Source organism: Malurus melanocephalus, unplaced genomic scaffold (assembly GCF_030028575.1).
Source record: "Malurus melanocephalus ecotype Western Australia unplaced genomic scaffold, MMel_1.1 scaffold_103, whole genome shotgun sequence".
NCBI classification, from domain to species: Eukaryota; Metazoa; Chordata; class Aves; order Passeriformes; family Maluridae; genus Malurus; species Malurus melanocephalus.
The window spans coordinates 1,321,528-1,348,293 of NW_026623335.1; the positions used below are offsets into that span (position 1 = coordinate 1,321,528).

At 39.6% G+C, this 26,766-nt stretch overlaps 1 protein-coding gene across 5 annotated transcripts in view; it reads right to left on the bottom strand.

The window, feature by feature from the left end:
• FARS2 (phenylalanyl-tRNA synthetase 2, mitochondrial) overlaps nucleotides 1–26,766 on the bottom strand; it is a 231,259-nt gene that overhangs the window by 80,170 nt on the left and 124,323 nt on the right. For all 5 annotated transcript variants that reach the window (XM_057369139.1, XM_057369135.1, XM_057369136.1 and 2 more), the window contains one exon: nucleotides 14,946–15,106. In XM_057369139.1, the coding sequence (XP_057225122.1) occupies nucleotides 14,946–15,106 (161 nt within the window). The remainder of the gene's footprint in view (nucleotides 1–14,945; nucleotides 15,107–26,766) is intronic.

Below are 26,766 nucleotides of genomic sequence, written 5' to 3' on the forward strand. Positions count from 1 at the left end.
CTGGATCCAGATACTTCACAGCTGTAGAGGAGAGAAATCTCATCCGAGGGCAGAACCTCCCAATCTGGAGGAAAAGCAGCAGCAGATAATGCACAGCCAGTGCCAGCAAATAACACACACAAGGCCATGAAGTGTCTTCACCCAGAGTCCTAGAAAACAGGATGGACACCAGCACGTATTTGTCCTTAGGGAAAAAAGCCACTTTTCCCCAGATGCATTAACCATGAGTGCAACGTGGTGGGGGACAGGAGAAGTTCAGTGCTGTGGCTGTTCACCCCATTCCTTCCCTGCTGCCAGCTGCAGATGGGACAAAACAAGCGAGTGACAAAYACAGCAAGGAAAAAGCTGTACTTGTATTTTGACAGCAGCGACACAAATGCAAGGTTAATGACGACATGTACCAGAAACTGGGTTAGCAACTCCACGGCAGCCAAGCTATTAAAAAGTCAGCCATGCTTTACTGCCATCACCAGTCTAAGTCAGAAAAATACGAGACTTAGCAGCATTGTGGCTGTCAAGCTTTAACAGTCCTGCATTGCCCATGGTTTGGACAAATATCTACATAAACTACACAGTTTTAATGCAACATCATATTCTCATCAAAATGAAAACTACAGTCCTGTAATAACTAAGCCTTTCTTAATATATTCCATGGTGAAACTACATTAATTCAGTGTTATCATAGGAAATTTAAACACGTAACAGGCATGAAATTCAAATTTGCAAATTTACAACAGTAACTTACCAGCCTTGCACATAATTAAGTTTTCTGTATTAGTGTGTATGCTTCTAGATTTACACTTCTGTATTTATCACCAGCGTAGACAAATTACAGTTGCTGCAGGGAACATAACTTTGAATTTCTTGGCTGCTGTGGCTTAAAATTCAGTCACAATGTTCCCCATTATTATAAGTTTTCTACCCTCCTTACCAAATAAATTTTTTCCTTACTTATATATAGTAAGTTCTATATATTCATAGTAAGTTCTATATATTCATACATATATACAGACACACATTTTTATGTGCAAACAAACACACATCTTCAAAGGAGGAAATGTGAATTTCAACAGACAACTATCATAAAGTCTGATAAATATAAAATATATTCTGGGATTAAGCTCTTAAAGCAAATGAACAAGTCTGGGATCAATGCACTGCTCTGTCCTCTTGCAGGGAGTAGCCAAAGTGTGTTAGCTCCACTGACGCTCGGAGCTTTTTAGAGAATGAACACAGAAGTATGATCAGCCCTTTTTGGGCACCAATTTGCTCACCCCAACTGAGTTCTTAACTTTGAAAGCTCACATACAGGTACAGGGAACACCATATGTTCATGGGAACATCAAGTGCTCCGTAGATTTCAGGCGCTCTGCTTGTACATGGACCAATCTGAGTGGAAGAGGTTTTCTTTGCACATAGATGAGAATGCTCTGTCCTTGGTTTGAATATCATGTGAGAGCCTTTGAGTGCCCCATTAGCTTCTAGCCACTAATTCATTCAGTGTGGAAAGGCAAACACCCTTCACTATTTCTCACAGAAGCAAAGGGAAGATTCACTACAGGTAGAGCAAGCGGAGGCATCAGGTTAGTCGTGAACCTTCCTACAGCCATCCCTATTTTCCCCCCTTTTTACCTTCTAACTAGCCTGGTTTCTTTCCATTCCTAAAGGTTTTMATTTGTCATGGGTGGTGCAAATAGGTGATTTCTACGCTGTGTTTAGGAGCCCTGGTTCTGACACWGCTCTTTTGTTTGAGCTGAGAACCYAGGCAAACCCAAGCAGACCCAAGCAAAAGCTGCCACCAGCCACAAGGAGCATCTGTCTACAGACAGGGAAGCTGACTGGACTTGCCAACACACACCACATGTCAAATCAATCAAATCATATCCCCATTTCCACTTCAACTAGCGCAGTTCACAGTACCTTATAAAGGTGAAAAAAGGGAAGTCAGACTTCATTCTAGAAGTCAATACTTTGAAGAAAATCACACGTTTGGCACAAGGACTGACTTGTTTGTGCAGTTTAATTGTGCTGACTGCACAAATAAAACAGTATWGGGTTACAAGTCATTGTTGTTCCTCATCTTGGCAAAGCACTCTCTTTGCCTTTACCTCCTTCATCCATGAGGAAAAATTATCATGGATTCATGGAAATACAGAAAGTATCTTGTAGAAAATATAAGAAAGAAAACGATGTTTTCAAGAAACATAGTAAATGAAACTGTTGTCAAAGGTGAACCATTCATTCCCTGGTAACAGGGAGACACAGAGAAGGCAGAATTATTCAATGTCTTCTTTGCATCACTCTTCATGGACAAGACCAGCCCTAAAGTTTTTCTGACCCAGGAGATCAGGGTAAAGGAATCTTAAAAGGCAGACTTTCCCTTAGACAAGGAGGATTGACTTAGAGAGCACCTAAAAAAGCTTGACATCAGGTCCATGGGCCCTGAGGGRATGCATCCACAAGCACTGAGAGGGCTGCTGGACGCCTCTGTGAAGCCACTCACAATTGTCTTTGAAAGATCACAGAGACCAGGAGAGGTGCCTGAGGACTGGAAGAATGCAAATGTCACCTTGGTCTTTAAAAAGTGCAAGAAGCAGGACCCTGGTCAKTCAGCCTCACCTCAATCACTGGAAAACTGATTAAGTGCCTCATTCAGGAGGCCATCTCTATCCACATGAAGGACAAGAAAATGATCAGTGGACAGCATGGATTCACTACAGGTTAATCATGTTTGACCAGTCTGCCTTCTATGATGAAACAGTTACAAGGATGGATGAGGGCAAAGCAGTGGATTTCATCTACCTTGATTTCAGCAAGGCTTTTGACACTGTCTCTTACAACATACTCATAGGTAAACTCAGGAAGTTTGTGCTGGATGATCGGACAGTGAGGTGGATCAAAAACAGGCTCAACAGATCCCAGAGGGTCATAAATCAGTGACACGGGGTCTAGTTGAAGACCTGTGACTAGTGGGGTCCCCCAAAGTTCAATACTGGGCTCAGTGTTGCTTAAGCTTTTCAGCAGTGACTTGGACACAGGGACAAATGATTCCTCAGCAAGTTTCCTCACAACAAACCTGGGAGGACTGGCCAGTACCTCAGAGGGGTGTACAGCCCTTCAGAAGGACCTTGGCAGATTGGAGATGGGCCGACAAGAGCTTTCAGAGATTCAACAAAGGCAGAGGCAGGGTCCTGGACATGGGGAAGAATAACTAGTTGTGCCAGTACAGGCTGGGGGCTGAAAGCAGCTCTGGAAAGCTGGAAAACAGCTCTGTGGAGAAGGATCTGCTRGTCCTGGTGGACAATAAGTGTCCATGAGCTAGAAGTATGTCCTTGTGGCCAAGAGGGCCAATGCGATCCTGGGGCGCATGAGAAAGAGTATTGCCACCGGAGTTCCCTTCCCAGTTGCCTCTACTCAACCTTTTCTGGTAAGAGAAGTGCCATAGTCCCTACATCATTTTTGTTGCCCTCTGCTGGACCCACTCCAGAGCTCCATGTCTCTCTTGTACTGAGGAGCCCAGAATTGGRCACAACACTCCAGGTGTGGCCTCACCAGGGCCAAGTACTGGGGCAGGATCACCTCTCTTATCAGAAAAGGTTGAGAAGAGGGGACTGGAAGGGCAACCTCATCAGTGTCATAAGTGTCTGAAGGGAGGGTGTCAAGAGGATGTTTACAGGCTCTTCTCAGTGATGCCAAGCAATAGGACAAGAGACAACAGGCAGAAACCAATGCACAGGAAATTTCACCTGAACAAGAGGAAGAACTTCTTTACTATGCAGGTGACCATGCACTGGCACAGATTGCCCAGACAGGCTGCAGAGTCTCCGTTGCTGGAGAAATTCAGAAACCACCTGGATGTAATCCTGTGCCATGTGCACTGGGATGACACTGAGGAGGGAGGATGGACCAGATGACCTGCTGTGCTGCCTTCCAACCTGACCCATCCTGTGATTCTGTCATTCTACCTCTAAATTGAGGAGGGAGGTGCCATGGGACACAGACTTGTCTTTCCAGCTAAGTCTAAGCCTTCAACGTGAGATGACACAAATCTGTGGACCAGGTCCCTCTCTGCTGTGTGTGCATGTCACCATGAGAGCTTGGTCCCCTTCCCACCTAAACTATGCCCTATGGAGTCTTCTTGGAGATAAGAATTAGGGTTATATATGATTAGTAAGAAATTAAAAAAGAAGTCAGGAAAGACGTAAGAAAGATGAAAGTATTGATCTAATCCTATTAAAAGAAAGGATGTTACAGTGTACACAGCAGATATATTCCCAGATACCTGTTCCCCTGGGCATTTGCATATGCCTTGCTTCTTGAGATCTGATTATAAAAACTACCAAAGGATAAATGTAAATTATTCCTAAATACTACTGATAGACTCCATGCTCTGTGCTTAATGAGGCAAAATTGACTTCTCAGCTCCATAGAACAGAACAGGGCTCACAGGGAGAATCACCAAAAGGGATGGCTCTCAACTACTCACTCCAACATCTCAGCTCCTTACAAACMCTTTTTGAAAGCATCAGGGTGAAGAAGAGATTAGCCTGACATTTTCCTACAGTAGTTCTATGTCCACTGTGGAAAAATAGGTATTTTCCTCATGCTGCTTTCCCAGCCTCCTCGCTGATGGCCTACTGAGATAGYTGGTTTCATGATGCTGATCTTCTCCAATTTCAACCACAGATATATAACTGCAAAACAACTAAAAGCCGAGAAATGCGTTTTCTGTTATCACTTTTCCATTTGAGCAGTTGCTAGCACTGAGCTGATGTGACACAAAGTGGAACTGATAGGATAATCCTTATTATGYTGAGGTGTCATGGATAGGAAATGAGAAAGTTTATGTCCTGGGAAAGGAATCCAGTAATTAGGAAAAACCAAAATGTAAAGTGGATTCTCACACCAAGCCTAATAATTAACATCTATGACYGCCTTTTGCCCAGGCAGTCCATATTCCGGTCTCCTTCTTATCCAAATATCCCATCCAACAGGCAAAGTCACTAGCAAGGGTAAAAAGAAGAAAAGACACAAACCTCAGAAAAGTAACTGTTTAAAATAAATAAAAAACATATTTAAAATAAATTTGAAAAAAAATCCTGCACTTCTCTAAAAAATACCTGCCATGCCTGCAAGGATCAGCTGATAAGCTCGTATAAGTCAGCAGAAACCAAACTTCTCAGCAGAYAGTAAGAATTTTCTCTTCTGAATTAATGTGCACCTGCAATTCCTGCAGAAGGCATTGGTTGCTGCAGGGATTCAGTGTTTGTCACACTCAGAAGTCAGGTTTCCTCCTTTCTCATGGTTTGGTTTGTATATTTTTTTTCTCATTATGCTTAATAATAATAATGTGAGATAAATGGCTCAGTGAGGTAAAATACTGCACCCATCAACAATTCATATAAAGAGTTATATCTGAATAAACAGTGCAAATAGTTGGAAGCAGTTTGCAGCAATATGAAGATGTATTTCTTCCAAATACATAGCATAACAATGGAAACAAAGTGCACCCAATATTTTATTTCAGCTTAGATGAAAAACTTAGTATAAAACACTGTTGATTGCATTTCCTTTTCTGCTCATTAAATGCACCATTCCAGAGAGTTACTGTTTAAATTGCAGAATCTCCAGAACACTTGAATGTGACTTACACCAAAACGAGCTAGCATTGCAAATCTTACAGGCACATGCAACACCTGAAACAGTCCTTCTTCCCACCTACCTATCTATACTTCTTTTTTCTCTCTCCTTCCTAAAAAGCACTGAGACTTCCAATCGCTTCATATTTCTTGGCCATAACTTCACATAATGCCCTGGATATTGCTATGCAACAAAGGAATGTCCTCATTTTTCTGCACTTCCCAGACACAAGCTAATCTGTACCCTCATGACATGTACAACAATTTACCCAAGCAGGTTAATGGTCATTTTGGAATATTCTTATGACTTCCAGTACCACTGATACAGCTGGATTTCCTTCTTGACTTGGGAAAACTGCCTAAATGGCATTGGAAGAGGCTGYCCAGGAAAGCGGTGAAATTGCTGTCCCTGSAAGTGTTCAAAATGTGAGTGCATGTGGCACCTGAGGACATGGCTTAGTGATGAATATAGTAGTGGTAGGGTAACAGTGATTTATGATTTAAGAGGTCTTTTTCAACCTGAAGGATCATGTGATTCTGTGGCTCCTAGCAAAATCAAGTATTTTTAGTTTCCAAAGTAGCCAACTTCACTTTCCCCCCTGCTTATGTACTAAATTAATACAAATTATGACCTCTAAAGTTCAAATTTTATAATAAAACACCAAGGTACTGTAGCAAGCTAAAACTTTGAAGTACAGTAGGTAARCTACATAGAAACAGAAATAAAAGCTGGGCTTACTTGTCCAACAGCCAGAAGAGGGACAAAAGCCTTTAATTTTTTTTCTCTCAGCCAGACCCCGAGCATTTCTAAAGCTATACTCTTGTTAAAGAGTAACAACACTTAGAGAAAACTGCAGAGAAGCCCAAAGCTGAGAACAGACCAAGCACAAAAAGTACACTAAGCAATGACAAAATGTAAAGAACATCTAAATTTCTACAAGCAGGACCTTGGTGCAGAATAGGTATTTCTTTAATGCCTTTCCTTATTTTACAAGAATCAGAAAATGGGTTCACTCTTGCTGATTTAGGAGAACAGGTTACATGTGGGAATAATTATGCAAATTGGATTTAACACTTGTGCACAGGCAGGAGGATATAAGCAATACTCAAAAGAGGGGACTTCCCATTATTAGTTTTTCTAAAACTGCAAGGCCAAATGCTCTGCAGCACATACACCCCAAAGCATTAATTACTTGCCACATTTTGTTTTAGGCTGTCATTACAGTAGTTCATGTGTCTAGCAAGATGAAGGAAATTGAGGATGGGTATAATAAGAATAATACAGTTCTTCCCAACTGTGCCTTCTGTTGTTTGGCTATTCTCTGTAGCCTAATTCATATTCTGATCAGAGAAGTGGTAGCTGAAAATCAGGGTTTTTTTATTAACACCATGTACTTCAAAAGGTGCTTYTGTTCATGCATACACACACATAAGAGATTGTTCTCCCCAGCCCTCATTTCCAAGGGACACTCCACAGCTCAGCTGCAATGTCTAATCATGCTGCAGATGATGACTTTAGAGGTTTAGGCATGATTTTAAAGATTGCTTTATCAAAAGCTCTTTGCAAGGTGTATCTATTGCATGTAAAACATAGGCACCATTGTTAAAAGAGCTGTCAAATAAACTCATATATGACAACCCCCATCTTTTTAGCTAACACTGGAAAAGAGATTAAGACCTTAGTTTTGAGCTTTCTTTTTTTTTTTCCTTTTTCCTTTTATACTTCTGTGGTTATGTGTGCACACCAGTAAATCTCTGAAGACACGTACTCACAGTGTGTGCTTGGGCACATTTTAAACAGAAGTTCATTCTTACATCAAATGCATAATATATATTCGCAAAGATGTATTTAACCCTGCGTACAGGCATGCATATACTCAGATTGTGGTGATTACCTAGGACTGCCAGCCAGAAACCARGGTGCCATCAGGCAGACAGAGCACAAAACAGAAATTCCTGTCCTGAAGAACTTTTCACTCTAAAGCAGTTTGGAGAAGACATGCCAAGGCACAATGGTACAAGACAATTACAAACTGCTGTTTACAAGACAAGTTGCAAAGAGCATGGAAAACAGAATTAATGAGTAGGGAAATCTGACTCATTTCTCAGGTCAGAGCTGAAGACTGAAGTCAAGATATCCTTTGCCATCCCCCTAAGCAGAATTCTATTACTCACAGTGTAATTAAACCAATACTGGAAAAACAATGGAAGTGTGTAAGGGTTACCCTCCTTACTAGCTMAATACTTTTGTAGACAATAAATTGAAAGCTCTGAACCTATGTAGACTCCTGTCAAAACCACTGGCAGCTGGTTATCATAGCTTCACATAACCTCTGTGAAACCTTTTGTTATTTTAAATTTTCAGGTTTACTCCTTCACCTAATATTAATTTAATGTGAGTTTCAGCATATATATATAGATSACTGCTGGAAATTGCTCCACGGCTTATTTAAGTACTCTGTATAACCATTATACTTCATCATTTGGGATGCAATAAAGATCAGTTGATATATTCAGCAGCAGAATTACTCATTTGTGAGTTATTTGTTTCAAAGAGCCTCAATCAGTCAAATTACAAATATATGAGGTTTAGAGATCAGAGCAAACCATTGTAACATATGCTTTTTGAAGCYTATTGCAGTTTTTGCTAAGTAATCATTTAGATAGTATAAGGTGTACTTTGACTGGGGTCCATTGGCTTTTGCCTAGGAAGAAAAAGACATCAGCAGTAAAACGTTTCTACTGACAATAACTGCACAGTGCARCAACATTCATAACTGCAAAATCATTTTTTATCTACATCATGTAGAAGTGATGCAGTCAAAATTCAGTGAAGGCTACAGTAGCTTCTTTTTGTCAAAAACAAATTGTAAGGAAGTCCCTGGTGGTCTGTTCTCAGCTGCTGGGAATGTCTTTCACTAGTACTGCTGACACACCTGCTAGGTATATTCACCCCTCACCTTTTATACTGTCTCCAAAAACAAAAGTGCTGCCTCACCAGTTGTGCAGATGAGATAAGGGATACAGCTTTAAGGAACTGCAGAGGAAAAATGCTGCTCCCTGATTCACCTCAGTGTAGCCACAAAAGTAGTTTCTGAGGTACATCTGGAACAGCAAAGCAGAAACAGCACATGAGAACGTGCGCACATGGGAAAACAACAGAGTATGCTTCTCATCCTGACACTGTGAGGAACAAAGCTCTGGGAAAGAGTGATAGAGAATTGTCCAAAACCACCAAAATCCATCAAACAAAGAAGTCTCAACTGCTGTCTCTGGACCTGCAGTCAAAAGAGAGGACATCTGCCAGGTGGATACATTGGTATTCCACATTGCTAGTTTCCAGAAGCCTCCATGGCACTTGCTATGTTGTTGGTAAAGCCCTGGACCTCCCACGTAACCGAAAATTGGAGGAAACACATATTACGTTCAGGGTTCAAAATTAATTGCCATGTCATGTCAAAATTCTACTGGTGATTACAATGTGTCTTAGCACAGACAACTCAAAGTGAGGATGAAATATGTTTGCTCTCTGTACACATATATATACATATACACACATACTCCACCCACTCTAAACAAATTCTAACTGTGATGGTTGTGTACAAAGCAGAAAACTCCCCAACATCCAGAAAGAACAGCTTAAATCAGCTATTTTCCTTCAAGTCACCACCAGCTAAATCTAAACTAAATCTGCTGTCGTAATGAGACAAGTTAATAGAGGTGAACGTAAGAGTTTTCAACTATTCTAAGACTGTGAAAACAACACAGAAATCCTCCAAGTATTTTCAAGGAACACAGATGAAAGAGAGGAAGAGTGCAGTGTTTTTGCTAATGAATATCATAGGCTTCTCTTTACAGGCAACTATTATCAAGGTGGCTGCTAAATGGATGAAATGGATTTGCTTTGCCCTTTGGTACTTCAGCAGACAACAGACRGAGATAGTACATAAGATAAATACCACTAACTAATCTAAGCAGAAAGGGCTATTGACATTTTTTATTTATTCATTTTATTTACTTAGAAAAGTACAAGCAGAAAGGAATTAAACTATTGCTGATTTGTTCAGGTTCAGTGGGAGTCTGTCAGTGAGACTAGATTGCAATGGATGAGTGGAGGGATGGAAACAGGATGGAAGAAAATCTGCATGATTGGTATCAGCTCAAAGGGCAGCAGCTAGATTGTTTAGAACCTTACCCCTTCATATCCCATCAGTGGTTATTTCTATCAAGAGTTTCAGTAATGTGCTCTCAGGCACATGGTGTGATTCTTGGGTGGCCCTGTGCAGGGCCAGATGTTGGACTTTGATGATCCTTGTGGGTCCCTTCCAGCTCAGGATATTCTGTGATTCTGTGATTATCACCTCAGTGCAGCCTTAGTCATGGGCCCCGGTTCTGACACACAWAGTGTTTCACAAATCCAGAACCGCAATTTCAAGTCCCCCACACTCATCTCAAAATTGATAATAATACTTTAAAGTAAAGACTTTATTTGATGTCTTGTGGTCATAATTTTTGTGGTCAGTCATACTTCTTYATCTTTCAAAAGGAGATCAAAACCAGATGCATACAGTACAAAACCCAGGAAAACTTTCTGATCATCTAGAGAAAGACTTCTGCATCAGTCTCAACTGTTTTTTCCCTTAAACCTGCTCTCCTTTTCTGCCTTTCTCCTCTTTTCATCCCATCCCCCCCAATTTGCTTAAACTTAACTTTAAATCACACTTTTTTCATGGTGCCCCCAATGCCCAAAGTACAGTACAGTGCTGTACATGGAACAGTATGTTCCTTTCACTTTGTCTCATATCAGTGTATCAGTGGTTCGGGGGTTTTTGTACTCAGTCCCATGGGACTGCCCATCCTGTTTCCTCATTCTGAGCCCCTGCTTTCTTCTTTCCTTACTGTGTTTTCAGCTGATTTTCTTTAGTTGAGAATGGGGACTCAGTGCTGTTTACTCTCCAGATGTTTGCTTGTTGACAGTCTTTACTCAAGTGTTGATCAGTAAAACTGGCTTAGAACAAAGATTTTGCAAATTAAGTTTGTGGTTTGTCAGATTAAACTCTTTTTGCTTATAACAGTTATTTTGAAAGTTTCCACTGCTTCAGCCCTGCAAGGTGCTGATCACTCTCAGYTGGATCCCAGAAAGTGTGGAGATCTCTGACCTGAAGCTATTTAGGCATTTGGGTTATGTTTGACTGAGCATAGGAACTATCCCATTGATTTAAATGGGACTGCTCGCAAGTTTAAAGCTCAGCGTGTGCTTCAGTACTTTGCCTGAGTGGGGCCAGAGGGCTCAGGTTCCCAGAGCTTCAATACCAGCACTACCTACATATGATACAAAATATAACATCCTGATGATAAGACTTGATGATCAAGCGATTTCTAACCCAATCGTGCAGCTTAGTGCAGCATCTCTGCAATGAAGAAGGTATTTTTACTTGCTTTCCATTTGTATCCAACACTAAAAAAGGAGTTTCACAGTGTTCTGCAGAGCATACAGATGAACCTGAGATGATATACAGCACTGTCAGATTTTATTGACGTTCATTTAAGATGATCTACATAAGTCACTCTTAGAAATTCAACCTTCCCAAAGTCATGGCAGTAAAATGTTTATGCTATGACATCATCAATCTATTCTCTATTGTACCTCCAAATGCATACATACACACACATTACAATTCGATTACATTAAATTACATTAAACCTAATTAGACAATAAGTCACAGTTCAAGCTATACCTTATTTGTTCAAACATCCAAGTTAAATTTACATCCTAATGGTTGCGTATTTGGATTTAATAGATGTACTATTAGAAAATAAACATAATAAATGAATAACCATTTTAGCATGGAGTTACCTAATCTTGATGAAAAATATCTGAAAATGCAGCAACCAGTGAATCTACTTACTTTTAATTGGAAAATAATGCTAATCACAGACTAAGGAGATAAATATAAATTACATGGAGTGGCGTACTAATGATGGATCAGACAGACCCACCCTATTCAGTGAATAAGATCAAACTGGTTGAAAAATGGTATATACTCTAGATGCTGTCCTTCTCAAGCATGGAATAAAGGATATAGTCTAAAAAGGTTTAATTTGAAGAAGTTTCCCCTTGGACTTGACAGTGCATTTTATTTTCAGCATCTTCTAAAGCTTCAGGACAAGCTCTGTGTTTCCCAGCAACAATCAGGCTTGTGCRCAGGAAAGGTGCACAGGGATGATGACTGTCCCTGAAAACTGAAAAGTGCACAGTAAGGTAGAAAAGTTGGACTGTCTAAYGGTGTGAACAAGAGGGCTCACGGATATAGCAAATAATGCAAACTGGGCTACTGCATAAATCCTTTATCATTAGAACAGGAGCTTAGTTCCTAGGCACACTGAGCAAAGGCAAATGGGAGCAAGCAGGCCCAGCCTTTGCGATCTTGCACAGGAGGAAGCAGAGCCTGCTTTGATTTCCTTTCCAGTATAATGAATCACTTCTTTCCACACAACTACATCTTTTTGATTATGTACTTTTCCTCATCTCTGGTATCCTAGGCTGTTCACTTTTCAAAGCATAGTCCTGGATTAGGGCCACATACCCCATTCTAGCTACAGCTGTGCAGAGGTGAACAGTGTCAACTTAAGTTGTTTGTCAAGTCTCCTCACTCCACTGCCAAAGGCTACTATCCCCTCAGGTCTCCCAGCAGAGCTGCTCCAGGAGCTTTGTCTATTCTGGCGCCTTTAAAGTGATTCTGGCTAGAAAATCTATCATTTTGAGTATTGAAGCTACCAGGTTATTATGAAGGAATTGAATTTTGAGGTACTGAATGTGCCAGAAGATACTAAGAAGGAGCAGACCCTGGAGATGATGGAAGGGGGTGATAAAAAATAGGTGGTGCTAGGCCTATTGCAAATATTGCAGAATACTACAGATAATGCAGAAATGAGGAAATGAAGAAGACAGCAATTGCCATAATCTCACAGAGGGAGTCTATAGTTTTGCTAGGAATCTGATCCAGATTCCCTCTGTACCAGTGCTTCCCTTAGAACAGCCATAAACGTCCTTTGCTTGACCTCAGTCCAGGCCACAAAGCTCATCTGCAATTGAAATAAATAACTACTTAACACAGCAGCACCAGAGACACTGGCAGCATCAAATGAAAGTGACTTTGTGAAGGGAGAACACATCAGGAGTCACTCCACATGATGTGCTGCTTGCTCGCCATGGCAGCAAAATGATGAAGGCTCCAGGATCCATCCTGCTGCCGGCAACCATTTGTCTTAATCAACASCTCTGGGCACACCATACAACATCTGAACTGTGAGTGCCTCCCTTCTCTAAATGTCATTTCATTTTTGTACCTTTCCTTGAGAGTTGTCAGCCCACAGACACTTTGTTATTTTTTTTTTAAAGTGATTCCAGGGAACTGTGCTCAGAGCTCCAACAAACACAGAGGCAACACAGCGGACTGGATCGGAACAGAGTAATTTGTTTTATTGCACTGTGCCTCGCAGGTTCTTAGTCCTTCCTGCCCTATCCACCCTCAGCCTTTCATTCCACAGCCTGAGCAGAAGCCCTACACAAACAAGTGAAGGCAAGTTAACAGACCCTGGTCCCCACACTGCTGTGACTTGTGTCAAATTACAGTTGGAGTGATTTGCTAATCCAAATCCATGCAATAATCTGATCTGTGGGGAGAAGCACTCTAACACTGCTGAGCTGAGTGGGTACAAGCACTGTCAGCTTTTCCCAGAAGCTCTTTGACCTACTGAAGCCTGCACAAATATACTGAGCAACTGATGACACAGGGAAAAGTCTGACACATTCAGGCTGTTAAAAGGCACAAAATATATACTCCAAGTCCCAAGAAAATGCTCCAATTAAATTCAGATTTTGTGCAAGAGTATATTTAGCCCAGCTAACTGTTACTGCTATGCACTGTGGACTTCCTGTATTTGAAAAAATGTTTTAATGAACAGAAAGAAAAATATTTATGTTGGTGGATCACATTCAGACTMTAAAAAGGATTTGGGAAGTACCCAAAGTTTGAGAGCTCTATCTCAGTTAAGCACATAAAGGATGGACATCTACCCAGACCTCCTGAGCTGCAGGATTCAATTTCTGTGGTGAAAGGCTCTAAAACACTTGGTCTGCAGTCAGGCTTAAAAATACTGCATGATCGTGCATGCAGAAAATCTGACACTTTAAAACATCCATTGAGATTCCTTACAACATCAACACTGGAAGATAGGCTAAAATGGTATGAATAAACKATGTGATTCATTAATTATGACTCTTTAGAAAGTAGACAGGAGCAGAAGATCTGCTAAGTGGGTTTTACAGCATACCTGAAAAACAACATAGAACAGAAGAAAAAACTGGAGATCTTCTGATAGTATCAAGGAGTATTTAATAGTATTTTCATYTGAAGAGTCATTAATCCTTTAAAAAGCAATGTCAGTATGTATTAGAAGTATGTACAGCATAGAGCTGCAAAAAGTATTTTAYTGCTTTAGCACTTCATATTTCATCAATCATCTGTGTCGGCTCAACTCCTCCAAAGACCAGCTGATACCACCTGATGAACTTCCCCATTCTCATGCTGAAGAGTATTATGGAAGTAGCATTTCCACTCAAACCAGTTATGCCTGATTGCTTTGCAAATACACAAAGTAAGACTAGGTTGCTAACTATAAAAATCACCTCAGCAGAGGAATTAAAAAATACAAGCTGAGCCTGCACTCTGCCCTGCAATAGCCAGAAGAAAACAGCTGACATACTGAAGATGGCAAGGTACATCCACAAAGCATTTTGCCAAAGTTTAACATTGCAACTCACATTGACTTCAATGACTGTAGAGTTAAAACAATGGGAAAATTTGAGAATGTGTTATGKTCTTTGAATGCTTTGCATCAAACACATATTTATAACGAAACAGTCCACAGCATTCCATATAGACATGCTCTACATGGTCTATATAGACACAACTCAAGGACATAACCAAATCATAACATAACCAAACCAGACATAGGCCTAAATAAATCCCTATTCTGGATACATTTAAAAGTTATGTGCTTAAGCATTACTCAGAACAMGGATGTTGACTGGGTATCAGCAGGAACTCAAGTTGTCTGGTGAAAAAAATATCATCAAAAACTGGATTTTATTGTAGCACATCAGAGAATCATGACAGCTGTAAAGCTGTTGCTTTAAAACGTAATCTTTTAATGACGCAGAATTTTAATTAGGTGATATTCTCTAGGGATACACATACTTCTAACTGACAGTAAATTATTATCATATATATGTTATTTTACCTGGAAYTTTATTTTTTGCCAAATGTGAGGCCCAATGAATTGTTTCAGGAAGCGTTCATCTTCACTCCAGAACAGTCGGATGTCAGGGATATCATACAGGATCATGGCCAGCCTCTCCAAACCCAAGCCAAATGCCCAGCCAATTTTATCCTGAGCACCAGCTGCAATACACAAACAAACAYGATAAAAATTCAAGAGCTTAAATTCACAACATGGAAAATTACTGATAAAATGTTCACCTATTTGTTAAAAAGAAAAAGGTGACGTGGTAAGACAGAAAATCCTACAAGTAACTGCCAAATGAARGATCTAAAGGCTACAGGACAAATTCTACTTAAACCAAAAACTGAAGCAAGACTGAGCCCATCACTGAGCCCAGGAACCAAAAGTGGCAATGAAACAAAGCCATAGTCTTGGCAATTTGAGTGCAAAGTTTCAGACTTCAGAAATGCAGCACAATGTTATATATCACTATCCTTTACTAWGCTTAGAGCTGAGCACTTCCACACTTGACTCAGCTGTGGTTCCATAAGACACGTAAGCATTAATTCCCTGTTCAGAGCATTCTCCTTGGTCTGACAGACCAAGCCAAGCCTACACAGAATTAACATCATTACCAACATTTCAAAGGATGATAATTGCCTCTTTGGAGGCTTCTGGAAGAAACAGAGCAATGGGATGTGAGGCACTGTCGCATTAGCATCACACCTCCAAGCGGGGAACTCCTGAGCTGCTGCTCCTGGGAAAAGCCACTGCTCTCACATAAACAAGTCTCTTTTAAGCAGCACTAAATATAAAAAGACAAGAATATTTAATAAAGAAAAGCTGTACAGATATTAATGATGCAACATTTCTGTCAGGAAAGTAAATATTCATACCTTCCTTCRTTTATAGGGCAGGAGAACTGATTCATTAAAAAGGGATTCTTTCAACACAAGAAACTAAGTCTATGTTTAGCAATCATCCTACTGATTTTGAAATAAGCTGAGATCCCWRAAGCACTGGCAAAGGCTCAGAGCTTTTAGAAACTTAAACAAATGCCTAAACAAATGCATGTGCTGAAAGGATGCGTGCATGTGTGACAGACTAGACTCCACACCACCAGCACTTGCAGTGCGCTCCTGAGTCACACAACATCACTGCACACCTCACTGCTATGCACCAGGGCCACAGCAGCCCTGCCAATATTAATTTAAACAAATTTTTTTGAAACTTTGAACTCGGCAGCTTCCCCACCTTCATGCAGGAGTSTGGAAGCACAAGTCTGCTTTCTGACCCTTGTCTTTCCTGTCAGAAAGGAAACAGCTCCTGTTATTTGGGCACTGATGACATCTGAGTTACCATGGTATGTTCAGTGCTGAGACTAAACAGGCCTGAGTGCTGTTCAAATAGAGGGARGCATAACTTGAGAAAAGAGACACTCATCACTTCAATTCCATTAATTCACTTGAACCTGCCTATTTTTCTGGAATAACTGGTCCTCAGCAGAAGCTGTGTCTCACCTGCTGCCACAGCAGTATTGCACTGCCACAGGGGTTAGGTCAACTTGTAAGAGTATGTCACAGAGGAATCATGATATTCTGCCTGTTCCTTCTTGTGTGCTCAAAGACAAGATTTTGCACTTTCTGACATTTGAAAGCAGTTTGACAAGTGAATTGTGGAAGTCCTAAGAAACAGAGGACCATGTGTGAACTCAAAATGTGCCTCATGGCACAGCTGCTCAAAATAGTCCTTACACCAACCAACAGCCCATGAACTAACCTGACTTTGGAAACCTAAAATACATGTTACATTACATGAAGAACTCCACAACTTGCTACAGTTGATTTTTAGAGAAAGCAGAATGACTACAAAGAATCTATTGAAATCTGTGTTTGGGAGATATTTYGAGCTTTGAATTTAAGTGTAAACTATAAATTGTTTCTTCCCCATATACTATTTCTCTCCATACACCAGTATGTTAATTGCATTTGTATGGCTATGAAGAAGGGAAGATAATCCAATGTAATCATGTTGCTTCTTCAAACTTCCAGCTTGCCTTTCCCAGATCAGCAACTCCTGCCTCCGTGACAGAATTCCTATTCATTTCAGAAGTGCCAGACTTTCACACACATATGGGCATTTCTGTAGATCAATAAACCCAAAACATCCCCTCCTCTAGAGCTAAAGTAAAGCACCTGGAGCAATATCTATGAGGGCTCTGAATGGTCAYTGCTTAATCTCAACAGAGGCATTAAACCTGAAACCTAAAGGTGCCAGGTTAAGCATCAGTGTTAATTAATTCACAGATGCTCATTAAAGTATACATGATGGGGGTGATAACCCTCCTTCCCCATATTAGTAATGATGACTGGCAGATCAGAACAAAAAAAAAAACACACACAGAAGACAAGAACAGGTGCATATTCTGATTAGCAGTGCTTTACATTTAAGACTTGGGCTTTTTTAGTATTTTGATATGAGAATGGTTTTTATTGTAACACCTTTTTTACCTCACACTTTCTACCTAATTGACTTTAACCCTGCATTTAACATCTTGATTTTACAGCAGCAACTTCTTTTCTATTTTGTTTTTTTCTTTGCTTGATTTGTTGGGTTTTTTGTTAAAAGGACTGAGACACATCAGAGGTTTTGTCACTTTGTAGCAGACAAAGAAATTCTACTATCTGYCTAGCAGCTCAGAGCATTGTCATCTGAGCTATGAATAAACACCTAGTCACTGATTTTGTCTTTTGTATTWTCCTTGTACAATTATCAGCCTTCAAATCACAAACCTCTGAAATGTCCACAGTGAAAGCTGTATCAGTGAAGAATTATCTCTACTCAGACAAAATAACTGAAATAAAAAAGAAAATTTAGATTATTCAAGTTCCTCCTCAMATCAGCACTAGCAAATCTCTGCACTCTGAATCTTCAATTATTTTGCTTCTGACCTCCAACTTTCTATYTGTGAAGCTCCAAGTCAATGCAGGATTGACTTAAAGCATTTAAATAACTACCCTGGGGGACTCAACARGATTAATGCATGCTAAACATATCTCTGACTGGAAATGATCAGGTGACTTAGAAATTAAATGTGCCTGYAATCATCCTGTTGAGTGAGAGAGCAACCCATAGCTTTCCAACACAAATAGATATTTAAATGCAYTGAATTTTGGTAAATATTATGCAAAGAAGTCAAGTGAATGTGAGTCAACAAGACAGAAAGAAAKAATACAGAACAGCTTTAAAAGTGGCAAAAAGCAGGTTGAGGTTCTGATGHAGAGACCTTGCCAAAACAGTAGATTCCAGGGACCTGGTGGGGCAATCATAGCATCCCTGCTTGAAATAACACAGCCCAACAGATAAAGCTTTCCTGACATACGAGGTTTCCCCAACTGGCCATCCAAGGTTTGTACACTGCCAGGCTCCTGCTGTGTCACATGAAAAATTTGACTACCCACCAGAAGAAAATTGCTGGAAGCTTTGCTTGTCAGGTAGCCAAAGAYGGAGGAGGAAAGAATAAAACAGAGCAGCTTCCCACACTGGGGGCTAGGACAGCCTAGTCTGATGTCAGAAGGTTGCATCATTTCAGCTATGTCTTACAGAGATCTCAAGAGCCCTTATCATCCTTGATAAGTCATATTGGTTTGTCTTGGTCTTAAGCTTCGATCACAGGTGAATCAGTTTACATGTAATGTTGACCAATCATGTCATTCTCCAAAATGCAGCATTGAACAGAAGTTAAAWTTGCTCAGTCAGGATGGGAATCTTCCTAATTATTTGCTAAGACAWAAATAATGACCTGACAGCATTCACAGATTATAGCTCCCTGAATCCTCAGAAACACCCACAGACAGCAATCCTTACCCTCTCACGGTGTGTGAGACAAGACATTCTGCTCTACACAACAATTTTAAGATGTATTTTGCAACATAGTATTAGTAACAGGTTGACAAAGCTTTTTCAGTTCATATTCCAGTCATACTTATTTTTATATCGATACTGGGTTTTATTTAAGGAGTTTTGCTACTTCTGTAAAATTGCCAGTAACGAAATCTTTCTTTCAATAGAGCTTAAATTGGGTCTTCAAATTGTTATACTCAGCAGTTACTGAAAAGTGAAAGAAATTAAATTTTGATCCTGGATTGAGGCAAAATCACGAATATATGACAGCGTGCACACAAGGTGTTCTTCACAAAATGCACAAAAATTAATATACCCAAAGCAGGAGTAGCTGAAATCTGGGATGAGTTCCAGAAGCAAAGACCTGAATTCGATCTCCTTCTTTCAGCCCAAACTATGACTGTTAATGGAGCAAATTCTGGAACTAAAGTGGTGGGAAGAGAGATGAACAGATTCTCAAGGACACATGGATTACACATTATGTTTTACAAAACAAATMAGCTTTAAAATGCATAGAAAGTAAGTCATAGACATAATGAACATGTAACTTGACACAAAACATCACAAATTGTGGAAACAAATGCCTAGGCCCACATTTGAGCTCTATGTGATTAATGGACAGCTTATTATCAGGCTTTGCAAAACAGCTTCTCCAAAATAAATATTTGCTCATTGCTAGAGAGTAGGAATGCATATTCTAAATGMCTGCCACAGCAATAAAGCAAACATATTTACTTGTGTTAAAAATAAGCCATTTAAAATTATTTCCTTATTATTTCTTTACATTATTTCAGATAAAACTCCGTATTTTGGGAGTCAAAAGCTTTACATGGAAAAAAGTAATACTAAGGCATGAGTCTAACAGAGAAGAGCTTCTGAAAGTGCAAGGTCATGTGGCTGGGATGTTAAGCAACTGAGGCCAAAAAGCATACTGAAGTTTTCTCTGAACTCCTCTCTTCAGTGCAAGCAAAAAATAAAACCACCACATTGTTCTCTTGTAACTCCATTAAACTGATGCATCCAGGCTCCTGTGTGCAATTCACTTTAAATTACATGCTAAAATGAGGACTTGGCTTTCAGACTATGCATGCTAAGAATCCACTCCTCAAGAACTCAAGAAAAGAAGTAAACATTCAATTATGCCTATTCTACAGAAAGARAACTCATCTTTCTAAATCTCATGTGTAGAATAATTTTCTAACAATAATAGTCACTTTGAGACCACAGCTATGTCTCTTGGGTCAGACTGATCTGTTCTGTTCTCTCCATTTGAAAACTAAGCAAAAGAACTTTAAAGGCTTTGAATAACTTTTAATAAGTATGTTTATTTTTGTTCCATAACCAAAAGAGCTATGTATATACTAAAAGAACAGCCTGTTTAAAAAATTCCTACCCTGGGAAGCCAGCTACCAGATTCTACTTTCTTCTAATAAGTAATTAACATTTATTCTACCATTTTACCAATATTTCAACAGATCAATTAGCTGGGAGGAAAACATTTCTGATAGGGAGAAATGGATGACCAGAGCAGAAAAGGACAGGAAAACTACATTAGCAAGAAGAGGACAGAGTGAACCAAAGCAACAACAAGGAGGAACTTTCCCTACTTTTTCTCCACCTCAAACTGATACTTTTAATTTCCGATTATTTTATCTTTCTGCTTCCAAAGTTATGAWTTCCTCAGTCCTCCTTCCTTGCTCCTTTCCATCTTCCTACTTTTGCCTGAGTCCATCTGTCCCATTCCCGCAGGCTGTCCTAAGCATTCCAAACAAAATCTATGACAATACCACCATGAAACAGAATCTTACTTAATCCTAGGATATTTTTTCAGAGTTCATAACTCTGAGTTCATAATGCACTGCAATAGCATTCTGCTTTTCAAATTACRTAAGATGAGGTATCCACTTAACTCCCAACTGCAATACAAGACTTCATAGTCATTAACTATAAACACTTTTATGGTATATAGTTTTCCTTTTCCCTGTATTTCAGTCTGCATAGCTGAACAAATGGCTTGCTTATTTTTTGATGTTTTTTCCTTTACCCCTGTCTCAAGGCTGAACATTTCCCATGGATGACAGTGCAATTTGCTGTCCTAATTTATGTCACAGAGCAAAAAATTAATTGACTCATTCAGTCTTTTTCCCCTGGCTCTGCCTGCAGGCTACATTATTGCTCTTTTTGGGTTTTGTATGCAAAAGCAAACTCCAATTCCTTTATTTATGTTTCATTCATTCAGGCAAAGTTGGATTTTGAGGGTTTGGGCCTTTTAATATCTTTTAATACTATTAAATGTCYCTATACAATGGGGCCATGTAGATTTGAAAAAAATAAATGCTATAAAGAAAAACATGAGGGGCTCCCACTTGAGACAAAGACCAAGTCTACAATACAGTTCAGAAATTCAATTATGAATCTCATTTATTCAGGGTATAAGTATAGCTGGACAAATTTCCTTCATATATATTCATTGCCCCCAGATGCAACTTTCTTGGTAAAATTTCACCAAATCTAACTGCTCAATGGCCTTTTCTTCCAGAACAACAGACAAAGAAGGGAACAAAAACACAAAGATCATCACAGTGTGGGACAATCTTCAAGAGATTAAGACATCCTYAAAAGATGGAGAAGTAGCAGTTTATCATAGCACTGGACACTGTTTAGCATGTTTGATATTCCTGTTCAAAAATCAGAACAGCCAGAACACCTGCAYATATATAAAAAGGTTAAAAAATATGGTCAGCTGATAGCAGCACACTCTCATGATTGCTTCGAAAGCTTGACACTGCACAATAAATTCAACTTCCACAGGCAGAGTCTGATACCACATTTTGTTTATCTACAACATGTACCATAAAGAAGCGATGAGCTTATGACTGAGGTTCCTTGGCTTTACAATATATAAAAATAATAGACAGGTAAGGTTTATGATTTAGCTCCTCTGCCACAAACTCATTCTTGGCAAGAAAGTCATGAAAAGCCTTAGGCATCACTTGCYGTATAACTGAAGTTGGGGTAATAGTCCTTCCTTTCCTAGAATGATTAGGTAAGACACATAATAAATGTAAAATGCTGAATTTCAAAATCTTTCTGTCAATAGCTCTTCAGTATTCTGATGGTAAAGCTATAAGAAGATTTCATACTGAAATTCAGTAYTTATAGTAGAACTCCAATGAATTCCACTACAGTGTTTCATAATGACTCTGACAAGGCTCTGGGTATACACAGTTTATTTATTTTTTTAAAAGCACAACATAAAAGTCCAGGTGTACTTAAAGGTATTGTCATATAGYACAGAATGGAACAATTTTGGTCAGAAGCACTACTCCTTGTTTTCCTTTCTTCTTACTAGAGAACCACTCCATCAGCTCTGTGCTACAACTTGAAGAGTGACTGGCTTCCTAACCCATGCCTCCTCCTTGATCCCCCATCCAAAAAAATGTGACCATTGCATGTTTCTGAACAAAACATTTGCTATCAATAGGTCTTATGCTATTAAAGACATCAATATGATTTAAACATGCAATTACTGACACTAACAAACAGGATTTGAAAACAATGGCACATAGGACCCTCTTGAATTCCTCTCTATATTGCTCCTGAGTCCAGTGTCTCCAGCTGGCATTTGTCAGACCCGGAGACCTGCCAGTGCCTTTATCTTCACCTCTAACACATCTATGGATGCTTAACTAGTCTTCTGGCACAGTGTGTACACAGACATGCATAAAAGGGGAAGTGTATAGCTRTAGCACAGACAGACACCTCAGGAGACTCAGACCCATGGCTCCGGAAAAGACATAGGGAACCATGACCTGCTTTTCCTCCTGGGCCTAAAATCTCCTGTTTCTTCTCTCATCTTCATGTTCCCAGGAACGCTCAGATGGAGCAAAACACGAACTTACAAATTAGTTTCTTTAGCTTGTAGTGCACAGCTTAACTTCTGAGAAGCAACAACCCTCTGAAATAGGTAAAGGACAAGCTGTCTAATCCTACACCTGCCAGGGGTACTGTGGGACAGATTGCCATGTCCAGAGCTCTTCTGGGGYAGGAGCTGAAGGGTTTCACTCAAGGCAAAAGAGTTCTCCTTCCTACTCAGTTCATGTTTTGAAGTCATACCTTGTCATTTACAGCTTGATGGCTGTTAATGTATCCTCTTGTGATTTGGGGCGGCTTCCAAGCAGAAGCAGAGATTTCTGCAAGAAGATGCTGAGAAGCACAATTCTAGGGAAAACTTTGGCTACTTTACAATTACATATCACAAAGTATCTGGTCTAAACCAGACCCTTCAGTTCTACTGTAAACAGGGAGAGAATACCACAAATAATTATTCCCTCTATTGTAAGAAATGTAAAGATAACCTTTTAGACATGTAAATTAGATTAGATGAACTTGACCCTATACATACATTTCAGCTTCAAGTTTTACCATGAAACAAGCATTGTTGTATAATTACTAGAAGAGACCAAAAATCTTTCATCTCTGAGCAATCACCTTGTGTTAATATCTCTTTTAGATTTCTTTCTCAGACTTCTTTTAATTCRTTTCCTCATTTCTAGAAACTTCTTTCATGATTTCAGAACTCATATGACACAAATGCAATGGAAATTATATTTCAAGTATTCCCCTGTCCTTATTCCCCGCTTCCCGCACCGCACAAAGTGCCTATAGCCACTTAAAAAAAGTAAAAATTACAACATTTGTAATTTATTTCAATTCATCTTATTCATCAATAATACTACAGAACCACAGCCAGACGTCCATGCTTTTCTTGCTGATGAGTAGAACATTTAAGTTAGTGATTATTTTTAAAGTYAAACCACCATCTCTATATGAAGCAGGTGACAAAAAACTATTGAAGATGAAGTAATTGTTCCTTAAAGTTCAAAGTAACTCTTTTTCATTTACTTTCTGATTTGTATGAAATTCACAAGTTCTGGCAGCAGCACTTTTTTTTTTTCCTGAAGTACAGTCATTTCTTTAAAAAGTGACATAAATTGTATTAAAATTTGGCATAAAGTGGTTGAAGGAGCTTCACACAATACAGTACTACCAGCTACTGGAGTTGAAAGAAATATAACATTGTGAAGTCCCATCTAAACTACATAAGAAAAGCTKAGGAAAAGACACAAGAAAAGGCTTTGCTTGAAGTCCTTGAAATAATTCGTGGAAGCACGTTAGCTGCACATTTTGCAGAGGCTTCTTGCTCACTCTTGCCATGCAGTTGACAAGGCATGTAAAAGATGATGGAAACAAATAACCAAGCAAGTGAGAGATGGGCTGCAGGATAACCCTGCAATGACCCTCTGTCTATATGCACTGTGTAGAACAGTTTACACCATTACACAGGGGCCAACAGCAGAAAACAGAAAAGCTTTATTTACTTCTGAAGGAGGAAGGATTTTCCTTATAAAAGATTCAAAAACGGCAAAGACTGCCACATAAAGCACTCAATCTTTCATAGCTATTTGAAAAAAAACCCCATGCTTCTCCCATGCTTTATATGCTATGTTCATATAAATCCTCAATTTTATCTATTATTTTGTATATGTAATAGAGGCATGTACATACAGAATTAYTCTACAATACTTGTAATTATATTACACTGATGACTCATAAGAATGTGGTGATATACAACAGAATACTTCCATTCTTCAGTTTTCAATTTAAAACAACCAGAAAATGGCCCACAAAAGTGAGCCTTAACACAAGACTTGGTGTTTCAATGAAACATTCAGATATTCTGAAAAAGCAGAATTAAGGTTGCCTGAGGAACACTAAAATGCTCTCATCTTAGCAATATGTTACAATGCTGTCTACAGTGAGACAAACAAGTATCAATCTTTCCATGAGAGTTTGCTCTGTTCAGCACAGAGAAGAGACAATGGTTAATGGTCCCCACTTGCATTCCTTGCACTGCCAAAGACGTACCCCAAGTGCTTTTCTCACTGAGCAATATTCAAGCAGAGCTCTGAAGACACATTCTTTTCTTYATGAGCTTCCCAATGAAGTATTTGGTTCCACAATATTTAAATGTTTACAAAAAATATTAAAGACTTCTTTTTTTTTTTTTCTTCTGTATGTCTTTTTATGTTGAGCAAGTATTAGTGCCTCCTGTTCTGAAGCTGGAACTTGGGCACAGAGACTTYAAAATTAAAATAATCTATTAATTTTCCTCCCAATCTTAGATATCTGTGGCCTGATGTTTCTGAGCACCAAATATGTCATGGGGTTTAATGTGTTCAAAGTACAGCTCCCTATTACTACAGCTGCAGCTGTGAGCACTCGACACTTCTGCAAATCAGACCCCATGGCCTCAAGTCAGGCACTGGGACAACAAAAAGCTCACAGTGAGAGGCCACAAGCAAAAAAATTAAGTTCAAAGATGTTGCTATACTCAACTAGGAACTTTTTTCCTCAGGAAGAGATGGCAGAGCAGCATTCAAGTGCACAGATTGCTCTTTCCTGCTGTCATTAAAGACACCCATTTCCAACTACTGCCTTAGTGAAGAAGATGCTTGTAGGAGCAGAATCCTCCACTGAAGTAGTTCCAATTCATCTGCAGAGSAATGATTATCCTGGAAACTCAGTCAGAGAGCAGTCCTTCACAGGAGAAGCAAACTTAGCAATGTCCTCTGCTTCRTGAACACTCTTCACCTCCCCTTGTCCTGCCCAGGATGTTGGTTTTCCAAACATGAAGTTTTCCCTCTCTGTCTTGATGGGACACAGCATGAAAGTTTCAAGGGAGTGAGCCTCCTGTGTCCTGGGAAGGTGCCAATGGATGCCTTCAGCCCTGGACTGAACTGCAGAGAGCCTGACTCAGCCATGTCCCCCTCACAGTAAGCACTGGATGAGTTCAGCTGACAGCAAGTCATGGAAGCAGAGAGCCCACACTGTAACTGCAATTCTGCAGAGGAAACCAGAGCAAACAAACTGCTGGGGATGTGTCTGAACCCTCCATCCYCGTAGTGCTCTACCTTACCCACAGGCCCAGCCCTTGAGAAACTACTGTTTACTCAACACAGACACATACTACTTGTATGCCTTCTTGCCTCCCCSCGAAACAACAGTCTCCTTCAATGAGCACTCAAACCTCCCAATAAGGTGGGTTAAAGATGTCATTAGACTTGACTGGAAGCTGACTCAGAACTACAGCAGTATATAATCTGAACCCCACTGAAGTCAACAGAAAAAAAAACACCCAATGTGCAGGTATCAGCACAGTTCCTTCCTCACCAAACATCATCTCCTTTCATGCACAGGGCAGGAGCATGGAACACAGAGCACTCTCTTGGCAGGGATGGAAAGATGTGCTCAGGTGTGCCCTCTGTGTGTGTGTCAGCATCACAGCAACTCAACGGGAAAGAGCTGACCTTCACTCMGAGAGTTTCGTCTCTTCCTTAGGGATATGGATGGCAATATTCTGATAAGCATRCAACWTAAATGAAAGGATACTGCTTTGATTACAGGGTATTTTATTTCACTGCTTTTTAGCAGTGAATTAAAATTAATTTATTTAAATGAWTTATCAGAGAAGATTATTTAKCTGCTTTTCTTTCTGGAATATAAGAAGAATAATTCCTCTTGCTCATTTGAAGAACTGCAATTTAAGCCCCCTATTAAAGGGAATCCTTTCTCTAAAAAAGTCTCTAGTTCTCTAGACAATATTCCTTATTCACAGTTGGTAATTAATCTCTTGTTATACATTGAAATTAATTTTGTAACTGTCACTGACATCTAAAGAAATTAATGATAAGGGAAATTTTAGACCCCCTATACCTAACTCTATACCTATGTAATGACAATTAATGAAGTAGTATTTTCCACTGGAATTTTTTTCACACACTAGATAAAGAGGCTGCTATGTTTTTAAGATTAACTGTCATTACCAAATGGTGTCTTTTAGAGCTATCAGAAATATAATTAAAAATAATCTTTC